The sequence below is a fragment of the Catharus ustulatus genome, chromosome 10 (assembly GCF_009819885.2).
Source record: "Catharus ustulatus isolate bCatUst1 chromosome 10, bCatUst1.pri.v2, whole genome shotgun sequence".
In the NCBI taxonomy this organism is placed as follows: Eukaryota; Metazoa; Chordata; class Aves; order Passeriformes; family Turdidae; genus Catharus; species Catharus ustulatus.
The window spans coordinates 16059493-16077066 of NC_046230.1; the positions used below are offsets into that span (position 1 = coordinate 16059493).

At 41.6% G+C, this 17574-nt stretch overlaps 1 protein-coding gene across 1 annotated transcript in view; it reads right to left on the bottom strand.

Moving 5' to 3' along the window:
- Window positions 1-17574, bottom strand: part of LOC117001014 (LIM domain containing preferred translocation partner in lipoma) — a 326262-nt gene that overhangs the window by 62921 nt on the left and 245767 nt on the right. Inside the window, exon 9 of the mRNA XM_033069157.1 lies at window positions 11070-11193. Within this exon, the coding sequence (XP_032925048.1) occupies window positions 11070-11193 (124 nt within the window). The remainder of the gene's footprint in view (window positions 1-11069; window positions 11194-17574) is intronic.

Sequence of the window (17574 nt, forward strand, 5' to 3'; positions counted from 1 at the left end):
AGCAACCTTCATTTTTCACTCTACTCCCCTTTTTGTTGCCATGCATGGAAATTGAGTATACACAGAATAAGAGGTTATAGTGGTCTTAGCATCAGTAGTGGCCTAATGGAACTGCACAAGCACAGCACACTGAAGCCTGTGTTTTGCCATTTTATCTTCAGAAGAAGACAACGGTTTTAGGCATACACAGATAAAAGATGGAGTTTTTTAAAATGTCCCACCCAAACATCCACTGTTACTGTAGCCATACCTTCCTCAGTCCTGCCCTTCCACCATACCTTCCTCCCTTCTCTAAACAACACACATCAGATTTGCCAGTGTTGGAGAGAGTCACCTATGTAGGTATCAAAAGCTGGATCAGTTGATGTGAGATGTTGAGATGGAGAATGGGAAAAAAAGGAATGCCATTAGAATCAGACTCCAGGTAGTATTCTGCATTATATATATATGTACACACACATTTTATTTACGCATTTTAGGATTCTCACTAATTTCAGCCACGGGACAGAAATGAGAAGCAGCTGCCCAGCTCGTGGAGATGACAACAAGAACACATGACCAGAATTAGCTCCACGTTGGCAGTGACGATTGCTAGGGCTTTCCTGTCCAGAAGAGCTGGCTTCATGTGACAGTGTTCTGCACAGCATGAAGGATCCACATTAGAATCCTTTCTAAATGTCTCCCTCCAGCTCAGCTAGAGATAATTCCTTAGCTCATGTGATCACAATCTCTGCACTAAAAGGAGTGGAAAATCAATATTGTCATGTCCCAGCCATTCATCAACACAAGTGAAAATTCAAGGTAAAAGGCTTTAGGCTTCCTGCAGTTTTTTTGACAGCCACATGCTGAATTCACTTGTCTTTCATGGCAAGCATATAGTGAGGAAATAGAGACATTTAAAAAGCTGGGGTTTTTCAAGTGTAATTTTAAATGACAACAGAAGCAACTAAACCACCCCACAAAAACTATCCCTTCTTTCAACGTGAACTCACAAAGAATGCAGCACATCATCTGTCCATCCTGCCCCTGACAGTACAGACAGAATCAGAACATGTACTGAGCAGATAGTAAGTTATTAACCTCTCAAGATATTGTCTGGAACCAGAATTTGTTGAGGAAATTGTATATTAAAGTTCAACACTGCTGCTAACTGAACACAGTCTGATTCACAGCTTTAAACAGACAGTTTAGCATGGCTGGGACAGTGATTTGGAAGGATCTACAAAACAATTCGCATCCCACATCCAGCTGTCTGTCTTTAGCAGAGGACAGTGCCTTAGGCTGTGGAAGATGGTTGTACCCATACCTGTAAACTCTCAACAAAGTGGTCTGCTATTGGCATGGTGTTTTACTGAACCACTTGTGTTCAGTGGGGAGATACATTTTGTCAACTGTCAGAACACATGTCACTACCTGTGCTGTTCCCTTTTGACCCTGGTGCTGTGAACACAATTTTTCAGAGGTTTGGCTCTTAGCTCACACTTCCAGAAGTAATTATTTCTAAATCTCTGTGCATGTCTTGGCAGACACACAAGGAGAAAAAAAGCAAAAAAAAAAAAGCAAATGAGCAAGTTCCTAAATGAAAGCTGTTGACAAGGTATCAGATGTAGTCTCCCACCTCTGCTTTGCACCCACACTGATCCTATTGCTATTGACATTGTTTCCCTCTATGGGGCTGGCTTAGGCAGGGCCATGGGACAGGCACGGTGCTTTGCCACTCTCTCCTGCTCAGCTGACACAATCTGTGCTGGCACAGCCCAGGCAGGGGACATTTCAACTGCAGGTTTCACAAATCAAAACAGGTTTCCTCTTGGCTGCTTGTAGCATCCCAAATGTCTGCCAGGGCTGATTTCTCGTGATCTGCCTGCCAGTTTGAGATGACAGTCTCCTGACTCTTGAGCAGCAGTTGTGACCTTGGCTTGCAGCCAGAGACATGAAAACATGTGCTCATGACATGACATGATGAACAGCAAGGTGCATTTGGGAACATGAAAATAGTGCAGCTTACTAAAACCAGCAGGAAAGTTTGGCTACTTTTGATTCTTTTCATTCTTTTAATCCTCCCCTACCTCTTTGCACCACTGAGAATCACTCTGTATTGATTATGCTGACATTGACAGCAGAGCTGGAATTTTTTTTTCACATCTCAGATGAGAAAGTGGGTTATGATTCATCTCACAGAATCTGAGTCAAAGCAATTCCTTATAAAAAAACCAAACAGTTTTGATGCATTTCCATCAGAGGAGAAGAGGCTAGAGAACACTCAGCAAATGAGACAGTCCTGTTTAATACTTCTTTTGAACACATTTCACTCCCAGATAAAATCTGTCCTTTCCCCCCACTGGAAATAACTCATTTTGAGTTAATGACACTAAAATACCCCCAAAAGCTACTAGAAAAAGACAAACCACCCTATCAAAAAAAGACAGCATGAGACAAATGCCACCAGAAGAAGAAATAACAAATGCCACACTGTGCCCCACTTCCATGTAACAGTGATAGCTAGAGTGAAAAGTAACAGATTACTATGGTGAATTATCAATTTTCCTAATAGCCTTGAACTATCTAAATGCTGAAGTGTGATAACATTAGTGGGTACATTACATTAACAGCAGTGAAAATGATCAAGTGTGATCCTGGAGCACATTTTCCCCCCTTTCTTGTTTTCATAGCCTTGTTACTAACCCTGGAAAAGAGAGCTTCTACTCTGCATGCTGGGAAGAGCCTTCCCAGGTTGTGATTTCTTATCAGACAAGGCTCACAAGTCCATTTTGATGGATTTTCACATAAAATAAAAAGCATGGCCACAGCTTTGGGTAAGGCATGGAACTTGAAGGAATTCTAGGCTCAATTCCCACTTTGCTACTGGATCTCAACATGACTCTGGGTGACTCATGTTAACTCTGCCAGTCAGCCCCTCGTTTGTAAATTAGGGACAGTAATTTCCTGGTCCTTGACATATTCTCAGTTCAGAACTCTGAGGGATGCACCCTGTTCCTACATGTTTAATTTGTACATAGGACAGTGTGACCACAGCCTTGGATGCCGCTGCAGCACAATGAGCCATAGTGAAACATAGGAGCAAACTGCAAATTTAGTGCATCCAGCTTCAAAGAACAGGTGAGCTGGTTTTGGTATTAAAAAGCAAAGAAAGGGTTCCTTTCTGTCAGGTCATGTACATAACTAACTCAAAACAAATTAAATTGTTTTCGTGTTATTGGGACAATGATTTATCAAAGACTGCATGGCTGGAAGGGTTTCTAACTCCAGCTCCAAAACTGAATGCCTGTGCCTCACTCGACAGCTTAGCTACAAGTCATGACAAAAGAATGTCTTGAGGCTTTAAACACTCCAAAGCTCTATCTGAAGTGAAAATTACTTCTATAATAATACAGTCCAGAAAAACATTCTCATTCATTCACAGACACACACATACACACAACTCCCTCTCAAAATACCTGTATGTGAGAATTTACAGTTTATGATGTACTGGATGGAGGAAACTCCTGGTTGCACTCATCTCCATAAAACAGGAGAACCAATCTCCTCCATCCTGTATGTCCTAGACTAGCAATCTGTCTTCAGCTCCTCGCCTCACCAAGGAAATTCCCAACCAGGGGTCCTTTAGGTGCCACAATTTTTAATGCAATAGTTTTTATTAGGTGATGACATCCCTGCAGAAAACCCCCAAGGACTAGCCAGCTCATTTCATGTGGAGCAGAAAACAACCAGCAGTTTGGTCCTATTTTTGCTTCTTAAAGATCCAAGTTAGCCATAGACTAATGAACTACAGGTGAAGACTTGATGGCTCACTATCAATTCTTCAGCCCTTTCCATCCACCGAGAGTTTACTTTACTTTGTAAGTTCATCATGAGCAAGCTGGATTGTCTTTTGTCAAATTGACTATTTGTCAAATTAAGGTAGAAAGATTTGGTTTGTTTCCATGTGGGACTCTTAAATATGGGGGGTTGACTAATAGTCTCATCATCATTCAAAGGCTTTTCTGAAAGAGGATGAGCTTTCCTGTCCATCTGTACAGGTCCTAGCATCCTAAGGGCCCTCTCACAACAAAGGAAGTATCTACCACCCTCGTGGATTTTTTTTTTCATGACTATGTTAATTTTTAAACATGCTGAAGAATCATGTAGAATACAGCTGTACTTTAGAAAGACATATCCCTGAAATTCATTATCACATTTCATTCCTCTTAGAAGACAGAAGGAAATTATCAGGTCTTATTTACCAACTTTCAGAACAAACTTAATTTCATTCATGGACTGAAACCCACCTCTCTTTCACAGCAAAGGGAATCCCTTTGATAAAGTGCTACTTTGGTATTCTGAACTTATTCTCCATTTAAATAACTTCTGCATCAAAAATCAGTTCTGTTTAAAAGTAAGAATATGTCTATGTTGACTGCCAGCAACTCAAGCTAAACCAGGGAATTAAAAACACAGAAGTCATGCTGCTTGCTACCTGCTCCAGCTGGGATTTTATGACCCAGAGTAACAAAGGGTAATTGTGGTTTTGATGCAAGATTTAGATCCCATCTGTGAAGCCACAGTGGTCTCTGAAGAGACTCTGCTTCAGAAACATTAATGATGCAAAGTCTTCACCGCTCTTGTGTGGATAAGAAGAGGAAAACACAAGGTGAGTCTCCTGTCTCCAGGTGCTCAGGACTTACAGAAGTGCACCCTTCTCTCATTCCTGACTGCTGCGTCTGCTGGATCTTCATTTAAAAGATGTGCACTCCAGCCTTTATAAGGCTAAGATCCACGACATAAAAATATCTAGGTGCTTAGCTTCATAAAACATATTTCCCAGAATTAATACAGAGTAAGATGTTGATAGGATCAACATCAGGAAGAATCAAACTTTTGCATCCATTTCCAGCCTTTCAAATGCTTAAGAGGCAACTTAGACCAGCTCACAGCCTCTTGCCTTCCTCATGGCTGGACGTAAGTGCATGTAGATATGGTATATCTTGCTCTCCAACTACTCACTGGCCTACTCTTTTTGTCTTCTTACTTTGGAACTGTGGGCTAAAATTCACTGTCTAGGTTGCCCTGAGATTACCCTTTATAAATTTACTCTACCTCCACTTGCTGTGCAAGGATGCTGGCAGACAGAGGACTCCCCGAAAAGAAGCTAGACGAGGGTGGCAAGTATTGACAGAAGTGAGACTGAAGAAACAGGCTCTGAAAGCCATTTACCAAGATAATTAAAGCCCCTGGGGAGCAGAGGGAGGGTGACTCCCCTTGCGGCAGGCCACAACAGGGCCGCTGCATGTTGATGATGCTGCACTGTGACCTCCCTGAGCAGAGGTTGCTTCCTGGCTTTGTAGCCTGTGTGCTAACGCTGGAATATGGCTTGAACATAGAAATATAATGATTTGAACTACAATGGAGAAAAGGGTCCCCATTATATGTCTGCTCTTCCTGCTTTTGTGAGCGGTTACATAACAGAAAATGACTGTCGGCTCATCAGTTGTTGAAAGTCTAACCTACTATTTTCTGACCCAGATGTTGCTCAAATGAGGACAGACACCATCTTGCAGCAGAACTCCTGCCTTTAGACAAAAGACACGTCACATTACATGGCTAAATTACAATGTAATTATGCTCTTGTAATAATAACATGCTTCTTTTAATGATAACCTTTCCAGAACAGATCTAAGAGTACAGGCAAGATATGACAACTTTCAGTTTCTTTTTCTGGCAATAATTCAGATGAAACCAAGTTGCTACTTGTGCCTCTCAGAGGCTGCTGTTACACCTGACCAAAACTGAAATGTAACACAGACCACGTTCAATTTAGAGCCTCTAGAACTGTATGGTGCTCAGAGCCATGCCAAAGGAAACAAGGACACCATGAACCAAAGGAAGTCATACCTGGACCATCCAGTGTGTCTCCTCAGCTGAACCTCCTATGACTCTACCAAACTCCCTCCCATACCTGACTTGGACTGCTACCTGCTAACTTATGTTCTGACTCTCAAGAAGTAAAATTAGGAAACACATTCAACACTGTTTGGATACCAGGTCTCTGGTCCTATTGAAGGAATTTTAGCTTATGAATGGAAGCCAAATGGAGATGCAAAGCCAGTGATCAGAAAGGTTGGCAGAGCCTTGGCAGATCCAATACTGGTGTCACTTATCATTCTTTTATCTTGACTGTGACATGACATTTCAAAGAACCATTGGAGATGAAGGCTTCTCCATGGGGGATTCGCATATGACTGCTGCTGCTAATCATCTCCATAAAATTTGGTGAAAAAGGAAAAAATTAGGTTTGAAAAGATAAAACGATCTGCCACAGGTCAAGATGTCAAGATGAGAAGTGGAAAATAAAGTCAAACCTCCTGTTTCTTGGCCTTGCTCTTCGACCCAATTCTGCACCACCTCTCCCATTGTTGAAGCCAGGGTACACAGAAAATACACAAAAAACCCTATATATTCTATATATCCTGAATTATCAGCTCAGAGTTAAATCAAGATTCCTTTACTGCACAAACTAAGCATTTCCCACAGGGTGATTTTAGTGTGTCTCTTCTCCCCACATGCATCCCTACAGCATGTTGGAACTACAAAAAGAGACTGCTACATTATCCAGTACATAAAATTGGTGGTTCCTTTGGTAGCTCTGAGCATGTATGGTAAAATACCAGTGAGAGTTTCTTCCCACCAGTCAGGGAAACTGCTGTGGGGAGTGACTCAGCTGGGACATAGTCCAGAAGGCAACAGGAGATGAGGGGCCCCAATGGCACTTTTCCAGTCTTAATCAGCACTGTCTGCATGGTGATAGAGACTGATAAGCTGCCAGAAGTCATTTCTTTCTATAAGACTTGAAACAGTGGTCCAGAACAGTTGTGATCTTTGTGTGTGTGTATTTGGTTGGGTTTTTTAAAATGCAAAATCAAGGGCTGTAATTTCCCACGGCGGCCAACAAACAATTTTGATAGTTTCATTTTAATCTCCTGTAAGTATCCATTTCTCCTCCCTCAACCTTACCCAATTTCCACTCCACTAAGTATTATTTTTTCCAAACAAATCAGACATGCCTGTCTACAATAGCATTTATCAACAGGGAGGGCTGTGATAGAGAGAAACTATCCCTACTGCACAGAGCATAAGACATTTGGGAATCCTTTCTAATAAAAAGGGATTTGATTAAAGACAGCCAACTACCACAGATCAGCAACTTAATCATCAGTAAAGAAGGAAGAGCAGCTTAGACTTAAAAGACTTTAATTTGCTGATCTGTCAAGACTTCCCAAGAGTAGCCACTCCACAAGTTACTCCAGAACCCACAAGGGGGTAGAAGGGAACATACACCAATGATTGGGGTGCTTAGACTTATTATAGTAGTGCGGTCTTAACAAAGTGAAGTTAGGCAGAATACCCAATATGCACGTTTAACTCCTAAAAATTCACAGGAATTAAAAAAAAATAAATTATGCCTAGTGATATTTCCATGCCTAAGCACTGCCTTGCCAATGCCAGCTAGAGGATTTCCCAGCGACTGGATCCTGCTGCTATGGTAAGTTCTGGCAAGACAAAGCTGCCAGCTGTGATCTCGCTGCTCCCAAGTGTCTCCAGCATGCTGATCCTGGCTCCCACCACACTCCCAGGCTCCCCAGGAGGGCAGTGTGACCCGTGCCCTGATGCCAGCTGTGTGTGTTCATGTGAGCAACCCCTGCCTAGAATAGTTCCCTCAACTCTGAAACCACCTTCAGTGATTTCCACCTGGGAAGCTGCAGAGAGGTGCAGTGAGCACAGACTGGGTGGAAGTGTTGGCTGTCCTGCTCCTCAGCTCAGCTCAGCTCAGCTCAGCTCAGCTCACAGGGTCTGCCAGCAGTACCAGAAGCATTTTCAGGGCAAAGAGAAAGAGACAACTTCAGTGACTCCTACTCATCTTCTTTCCCAGGAATCTTCACCCTGCCCATTACTGGGCAGATTCTGCTGACTACAGAACCAAGATGTCTTGACTGAAAACCAGACTGAACTTGCAGAAGGAAGTTGGTTACAGAGAAGATCCCAGAGTGCTGGCAGACCAAGTAAAATGACCTTTCTCCAGCCTGACAGTTCAAATGTAATTATTCCAACAAATTATTTTCATGACTTAATATAACGCCTTGCAGCTTCCTAGCAAGGTTAATTAGATTCTTCAATTCAAAACCTATCTGCTCTTAACCAACTTTTAATTTGCTGAAATCCAGTTTTCTAAATTCAAACTAATAAAAGTGATTAGCTGACAGCTATCTGGTATGCTACAATTACCATGGCATTTAGACCTCAGGCATAAGATATTTAACGCAAATCAGAGTCAATGTCTCTGCCCATTTGTCCTTTTTCGGATTATTTGATCAATGTGCCATATGAATCCTGTACAGTCCACGCTACCATGCTAAACAACTAAAGAACAAGGGCAGAGATATTGGTTGAGATAGTTAACCAAAGTTGAAAGGCTCTTTTTTCCTTCCCACACTTAATTTGTTCTTTCCACATGAGCACAAAGTTACTGAAAGGCACTGGTTGACAGCTCAAGTAGGGATGGGTATTTAGTTCTGAATAGCCAGAATTAGTATGAAACTCCCAGCCTGCACTGCCATATCGGAAAGCTTCATTCACTGTGACTCCAGAGACCCAGGGAGGAGCCTGGGCTGGAGCAAAGCTAGGAAGATGAGGGCAGCCTACCCCTTTCACTGTACCTAAGCTTAAAAAGCAGTTGTGCTCCAGCATTCTGTATTTTGTTAGATAGAAATGCCCCCAGAAGGCTGTATATGGGGCACAGCATGCTTAGGGAGCTGAGGAGATGTTCAGTTCAGCACATGGTTCTTTGGCACATCAGGAATGCCAAGACTGGACACCAACTCAGAGATGAACTTCAATGGCACGCAGTACAATTAGAAGATCAATCAGGTGCAGTTGGTAATTACACATGACCTGCCCAGGGTAGGACTAAGGTTGTTGCTTGATTTTTCCACAGTGCAACATGCATGACTATTCCACCTTTGATTATGCTACTGTTTATATAAATAACACTGGCAAAACTTCTGAGTGCTCTGAAGCCTCCTTTCCATTTTCTCGTCTCTGCTGAATTAAGAGCTATTGGCATGGCATTGGTCTGAACTCCCATGTGATAGCCAAATTGATGACCTAACACTGAGAGACTTTATGTTCCCCCCTTGCAGCTTTGCATCCCTTTTGGATGAAGAAATTTTGATGTACCACCCTCTCAGAGCAGAGCAATCTTAGTCATACAATATTAGTCTGCAAAATTTGAGCTTTGCAGCTTCATAAATACAAGTGGTAAACAAAACTAAAGCTTCACTTCAGGAAGCAATTTCCGAGCTGTGAGGAAAATTAATCACTAGAACAGCTTATCAGGGTAGGTGGTTGACTCACCATTGCTCAAAGTTTTTAAGATAAGATTAGATCTTTTTTTTTTCTTTTTTAAGCCATGATTCAATCATGTTTCTGGGAGAAACTGAGAGTAGGACATTAGGCAGTATAATGGCAAGGTCCTTTCTGACCTTGGAGCCTGTGAATCTTCCTTGTTTATCTGCCTACCTTCTTGGGCTATAAGGAAAACTGCATGGGCTTTGGTCCATCAACCAACTCCTGCCACACAGTTCTGCATTAAGAAAATTGCTGTAATCAGATCTCATGCTTCAGGGCTTCAGCCATCTGCCTGAAGAGGGCAGGAAAAAAGGTTTCTCCCTCTTGCTTGCACAGCTAATAGTACATGTTATGTTTATTTGGTTGTAGCTTGGTGTTTAAAGCATCAGAGAGTGAACCCAAATGGCTATGGGCAGGGATGAAGTCAAAGGCAGAGACACAGAAAACACTCCCTGGCTATTTTCTATTCAGTTAGCCATTCCTGCTCACACCTCAGATTTGTGATAGCCATCAATTCTGATGACTATCAGTGTTTATAGAGAAGACATTTTGGTTACTAGGGCACAGCCCACAGAAGGTTATAGGAACTGATAGAGATTGGGGACTGATACTTAACCCCACCTACAAGGGCAATGTTTGTTTGATGAGAACACTTTAATCTTTCTCATATTATCATATCCTTGCCACTGCAAGATCCTTGGTTGTTAGTGAAACTGTGGTCCCACCCGCTTTTTGATTAAACTAGAACACAAAAGTTTCTTTAAGCCAGAAATATTTCAGTCCAACCAAACTCTATAGCAAATAGACCTGGGGGCAATCTAAATGAATTTTTAAGAAATGATGACATAAAGGAAGATAAAGAACACAAAATGAATGGCCTGACCCAGTCTTTAACTCTACAAACTACAGCAGTTTGTTTCGTAACAGCATCATTACCCAAGTCTGTAAGAAACTAAGCACACGGGCAGATCCATCGATAGCGCCCAAGACTCTTGATTTCAATGCAGAGTTCAGAGGCCTTATCACCTATGTTTCATGTAAAGGCAAGATATAATTCTGCACCTATAGATGCCTAAGATACTTATACTCTAAACCACTTAAGAAGGAAATTAGATGCTTATCTTTTTCCAGGTAAGAAAGATGACACTGTTATGAACCAATCAGTCCAGATTTGTCTTACTTGTATTTGTTGGATCCAGTTCTGGGTCCCCATGTGTAACCAACCTGATTGACTCAAAATGGATTTTCTTTTAATCTGTGCCAGCACAGAGAAAATGAAAATCCATGCCTTGGAAACAGAACACATTTACACTGCCAGGTTTTTTTGCAGCTGCAATGAGAAGGGATGGGGCAGGCAGGCACGACAGCAACCGCACCTGAATTCAGACTGGTAGCCTGGAAGCTGGGGACAGATGGTATGAAAATGAACCAGACACTGAAAAATTCAACTTTATATCCAGTAAGACTATAAACATACAGTGAGTGAGCATGAGATTTATGCTGAAATTACAGAGGAATTCCTATGGATGATTACACTTCCAGCCCAAGCATGGAAAGCACATCCATCAACACGAGTGTCACTACGTTACCAGTGCAGCTGTCAGGCCTGCCATTACTTAACCCAGTAAATACAGAAGAGGGTCACAGACACTTGCGACATGGCTCACCAAAATAGTCATCAGAGGGAGGATTCTCCATGTCATACAGCATTTTCTTGGTCAGATGTTCCAGCTCATCCTCAGGCCTGAAGGCAGGAGTGCTTGATGCAGGTCCAGAGCTTGGATACCCACTCTGAAAAAAAAAAAAAGAAAAGCCTGTGATGTGGTATAAAAGCATCCACACACAGTAAGGAGTTCACATTGCCTGTTCAGTGTTGAACTTAATTCTTTGTCTTAGTTTTCTTTTTTTTTAAGACCCAAGGGATTCAAGCAAGAAAGCACCTTACTTAATGTAATGAAAATGCTCTGAAGAACATCCAGTGAAGTACTATATATCCTTCTAGAATGGGAAGTATCCTGTGCCTCATAATTAGATGTCTACTGGGTAGCACATAATAATAAATAAAGCAGAAGATTATTCAAGAGTAACTCGATACAAATGTTCTCCAAAACTGAAAAAGGCATTGGAAGCATTTAAGTTTGGACTTGGTAAAAGTTTCCATCACTTAAAAACACAACATAAAAGATAATTCTACAGTGGTAGAGTATATGGACAAACACAGAAAATCCCAAGCTCCCAGTTACATTCTCTTCTTGTTTGTTTCCACACAAATCCTGCTGTTAACGTTAGTGAGATCAGGAGTTGGTCCACAGATTTTTAGTACTAGAGATACAAAGGTTTTAATATGTGTGTAAAAACTGAGATCTCTAGGCCTTCAGAAGCTAACAGCTGCATACTGTATTTGCAGCCTGTCTCAGAGTCCTCTCCCTGGAAAACACCAAAAATATGGCATATTTTGAGAAGCACAGAAATAGTCTTATGCCTAGAAGTTTCTTAGAAGAAGCTAAGTTTGGTGTCCATTAGGAGAAACTCGGTCATTTCAGGATTAAAAATTGCTGACACTAGCTCTCCTTGTGTGCACTGCTTTCTTGAAAGACTTGCATATGAAAACTAACTTATTTATAAAACACATCATTTCAGCAAAGCAAGTGATTTCATTGATTAATTGCTGCCTATATCAAGGACTGGACCTTTGATATGAAACAAGGAAACATTTTTCCATTCTCCTTAACTACTTAAATGGCAAGAAAATGAAAAATCACTGGAGAAACAATACACTGACTACTTCTAGGGACTACACATGACATGACGAATCTTTATTGAGCCAGTGATGTTCAATAGTGAACAGCAGCTTTAAGGCACTGCACTTCAAGAGAATTAACTATATGCTTCCACACTTTTTTCTATCAGGCAAGAAGGAGGTTTCAAATGAGACATCAATCAATTAGAGAAGGTCTCTGAATGGCACTTCATAATAATACTTCAATCATCCACCCCCAAACCCCAAATACCTGCATGTTCCTGACACCATCACAATTACTTTTCTAGGCTAAGCTGAACCACTGCCCTTCTCACTTGTTGTCCCCAGAAGATGCCTGTGCTCCCTGGAAGGGCTGGATTTGCTGTGCACACACTCAGTGCAGCAGCTGCACCCACAGCCTGCCCAAAACCCACTCTGTAGCAGAGTAGCAGCAGTTCACAAGGGAGAGGGGTTGCATGGTCCCCTAGGGGAAAAAAGTGTACCTGGAATAAGCCCCAGGCTGGATGACTTTCCCTGAAGGGCTCTGCAAGATCTATTTGCCACAAATTCAGTCTCTCTGACTGAGAACATAGACTGGAGCTAACATACAGGTTTTCCCACAGATGTTTTCTTTCTTTTTGCTTATGAATTTTTTTTCTGTACAACATTTAATTTCTCCAGGAATTCTAGCTGCCTAGCAGCTGTCCCGAGGAAACTGTTGAGCATCTGGAAATGCTGAATGTCCACATAACAGCAGTAAACTTTTTTGTACAAATGCAAGCATGCTGATGAGTTGGGGAACCTGCATTTGCCTTCTAAGCCACGACAGTGTCATCTCTGTGGGATACATATTTTGGAGTGGATAAGGCCATTCATTTGACTAGAAGTTCTAGAAACAGGTATTTGACCCAGAACACTCAGACTCCTTCGGCCAGAGCTTTGTGATATTTTTTTAGAAGAGCTAGTCTACAACTACTTCATTAGAAATAATTTATAGCATAATCAAAAAAAAAAAAAAGCTTATTAATAAGTCAATTAAAGGTGTCAAATGCAAGACAATCTTGGAACAACCTGTTTTTTCCCTTTGCTCTCTTGTTCCTAAGAGCTGATCACGAATCTTGCCTGAACATATATTTTAACACAGCGAGTGCAGCCAAGGATTTATTAGCTTGAGAAATCAATCTGGCAACTGAGCTTCTTGAGGTTGTATTCCAGGTGTTATACCTATTTCAGTTTCCATGCAGAAAAGAATAACCACTGCCATTCCATCAGCAGAGACTCTTTTCCTGGACTTGGCATAGAAAAGACAGCACAGTCTGAAGCTGGTGGTGGCCCCCATCCCTGTATTTCCCCTCAGCCATCACCAGCCTCTTCTGCTGGGCTCTGTCCACACATCATCTGAAACACTGCCTTTACCCTTGGGTCCTGTAATATAAATGGACCAAAACAGAAGGCACAAGCCACAATCTGTTCACAGAAAAGGGCAGTGAGATACATGGAGCTGAAGCGATTTGCCCCGTGTCACACAAGGGCTCTTAGGCAAAGATAAATCCTGCATCCAGGCTGCTGGGAGCCCTACATTTTCCAGCCTCAGACCTACACTGAACACTGCAACCCAAAGCCACTGCACCTGCAGGCCACCACAGCCAGGCTTTGGCAGGAGGTGAGTGAAGCCTCTCCCCCTTTTCCATGCTGGCTTCTCACACCTCCCAACTGGAGAACCCTCCATAACTAATTCATAAGCGCTTGGACTAGGCCCATTAAATTGAAAGATGAAAATCTGCAGATTTTCAGTTTTGTCTAACTATCTTTGGTTTTGGAGGCCACACTGTCTCATACATACAATAAATAGGCTGCTCTCGTATTTTATCTACATTGCACTTTTCCAAACCAGGCAGATTTCCTATCCAGTACCCAATGTCAGCAGAAATAACAAATACCAACCACAATGTTATGAGACACTTTAACTTATTTTGACTAAAATGCTATGTGTTTTTGCCCAGCATTTAGGTAGTGCTAGGCACATCTTTTCCCTCCTCATGGCACATGCTGACTACGTGCCTCCAGGAAAATGCATTTCATGCATATGAACATGCTGTTTGCTGGGACATGCACACAAAGATAGACAGGAAAGTGTATCCTTAGTCCAATATAAGATGCTTGTTTCAGCAAAACAGTTTCCTTCCTCCTCCTTTGTTAGGTCAGGGTACAAATATAACTCTGGCTTTCCTTACAAAACAGAGTTGTGGTGTTGTTGTTCATATTAAACTTCCTCTATTTTCTCCTGATCTGTATAATAATCAAGGCTGTCTAGAAATTCAATTTGCTGTCTGATCTACCAGTTAACTTAATGCATTCTCTTTTCTCCATGATGCCTCAATGCACACAAAGATCCACTTCCTTAGCTAGACACAGCTCACAAAAAGGGACTCCATTGACATGTAGACCCCGAGCACCACTCTGTCTGGCTAACCACAGCAGCATCAGGGATGATAAACTGACCCACAGAAATGGAACAGAGCTCACAAAAAGCTGGCAGGAGGAGCTGTGCTTTGGAGGGACAGGCACATGGGTACCTCCTTTACTACTGTCATCAAACAGCGAGAACCTTCAGGGAAGAGAAGATTGCAGGAGCAAGCTCAGGAAGAGAAGAGCATTGCAGTAGCATGTGCAGATGCAGAAGCATCCCTAAATAAACACTGTCCTGCATAGTTAGTTGGGATGTTAAGGAAAACACCAGCACTTCCAGGGTTAAGCCCTGTAGCAGAAAGTATCTTCACACTACAAAGGAAGTGAGCTAATTGCTTGTGCCACTATCAAAACGCTGCAGCAACATCTGGCTCATCTTCCTTATTAAAGTTCAGTTCCTGAAAAGCCAGGTCAAAAGAAGCAGTCGTGTGGAATCACTGCATAATTATTTTGGTACACAAAGCTGATACTTGTTTCAGTGCTTCCCTGACATGTTTTCTACTCCAGACCTGTCTCAGATGTAAGGGCTGCCCAGAAAAGGGAGCTCTGCAGTCAGTCTGGTGCATTTGCCAGCAAGAACCTTCCCCACCCCACAAAAATATTTACCCATATGGGTAAATACTGCAGTGCAAAATCTGCAAAGACATGAAGATGATGCTGCGATGAACGCACCATCATTCAGAATACGCTGTATGTGGTCATTTTTCTTGTCCACTTGCAAACATTTTAGAAGCTGCTGCTTCTCTCTGGGAGAAAATGACTTCAATTATGTGTTCTCAGTTACAGAAACGTGGAAATTATCTTCTTTTCAGAAGGTAGCATTAGCTGAATTTGGAATTGAAAGGCAGCCAGAAACATCTTTCACTGATAGTTACTTTATCTTCATTTTTTCCTCCTGCTTCAACTGCAAAAAGTTAGTCCTTTCACTTTACTCACCAAAACTAATAGACAGTTAAAAAGTATTGCAGCATAATATTTTGTTCAAGAGTTTGACAAAGACCACATTTTTTTAAAAGTCGACTGTCTGAAACAATTGCAAACTTTCAGAGCAAGAAATCCAACATAGTGCCACATCTCTCATGAGTTGTGCTCCCAAGGAAGTGTCAAGATTGCCTACAGCTGCAATTCAGTTTATAATTAAGGCCAACTCTTACAGAGGAGATGCACTCAAAAAAAAAATTTCAATTCTTGATTTATTTTCCCAGTGAAAAGTTACAGCTGCCAGAGTACATAAAGATTCCTGAAAAGAGGATTCTGCCTGGAATCCTTGCAGCATGCATGTTCCTGGGTTTACTGCTGGTCAGAGGATAGCTCATCAAGATCCTCTGAAGAAGCTGCCCTGCATGAGGAGATACCCACTGACAGCCAGTGCCTTCCAGCTCACACCAAAAGACCGAAATTTCAAGTGTTGTGCTGCCAGGAGAGAGGGCTCTTGTGGGACATGCCAGAGTGGAACAAGCCACCGGTTCCCTGGCTGCCTACCTGCCCTGCCACCCCACAGCAAGCCAGCAATCCAGAACACGCAGTTCTGCCAGCAGAGCCCTCATTTGTTAAACACTGCCTGCCTTTGAAATAGGACAGTTTTGTAACTGCTTCAAAGCTCTAGAGGATATTTTTCTTTATTTTTAAACTTCATTATTGCAACTGTATCCTCACTTAGCTATCCATGCGTATTTTCTGTCCTAATCCTGCTAAGCTCTTAGTTTCAGTGATCTCTTGTGGCATTAAGCTGCACAGAATTTGAGTAATAATAACAATAAAAGTATTTTCCTCTGTTTTAACTTCACAGCCTGTAATTTTGCACAATTGTCTCTCCCTTTTTTTTTTTTTTTTTTTTTTTTACACTGTGAAACTGGGATGAAGACAGGTAAGAAGGGGAGGTATCTTGTTGATAGTTTTAAAAGAAAGTAGAGCCAGAATGCAAAATCACTATAGAATTGAGAAGTTTCCTGGACTTCTGAAAATCAGGTTGCTCATATAGATGTCTATGTTGACTCATCAGAGCAGAGCTTTTAGCTTACAGTCATAAACCCAAAATCTTGGTCTTTGTGTACTGATACTGAATTCAACAGGTTCACCATACATGCACCCTAATTACTCTGTAAAATGGGTTTAACAATATTTCTGTTGTAATCAGTGCTGCAGAGCTGTTCAAGCTTCTGGAACATAAGTGACTACACAGAGACAGAGCATTTTATTAAACATCAAGCGTGGTAACAAATGAACATGACTGTTTTGTCCTTGGAGTGTTTTATGCTATTAGATGTAAATAGACTAAGTAGCTTTTCTTGCTATTCTTCATATTCTCACTAATGTTTTGAATCTGGAAGGGCTGGTTATTTTTGCTAGGTATTATAAAAACTGGATATTCTGTAAACACTACCATCTGCTTCTGGCTTCTGCACTGAGCATGACTGTGTTAAATGACACCTTCCACTGCTATTCTGGCAAGTCCTTGCTCCTGCTGGACACTATGGACTGTTTATATATTCCGGGTTAATAGCAGATGTGCAAGATTTTTGTGGAGCAACATTGACCATTTCTCATTATAAAATACAAAGCAGTGGCTGGCTCTCCAAGTAATAAATTTTTTACACGCTATCTCAGGAAACAACAGATTTAAGCTATATTTCATATATAAAATACTACATTTTAATGTCCCATTGGTGCTTAAATGTATATACAGAAACAAATGCAGCAGTGCCTGATCTTGCCTGGGGCCTCTTGGCCCTATCATTACACAAATATGCTTTACTTGTCAAGGCCTATCTCATGTGAAAAGGGGAGCAGGCTGTTTTGTTTTGTGTTTTTCCATGAACCCCACTTATTTTGGTAACAGACATTTTAGGCACTTAAAAAAAAAAGCCAAGAACTCAAGGAACAGCTGGATAGTACTACTGAGAGAGAGAAAATGAGGCACCATTAGTATACCCATATACAAATAAAGAGACTGTACCATTTCA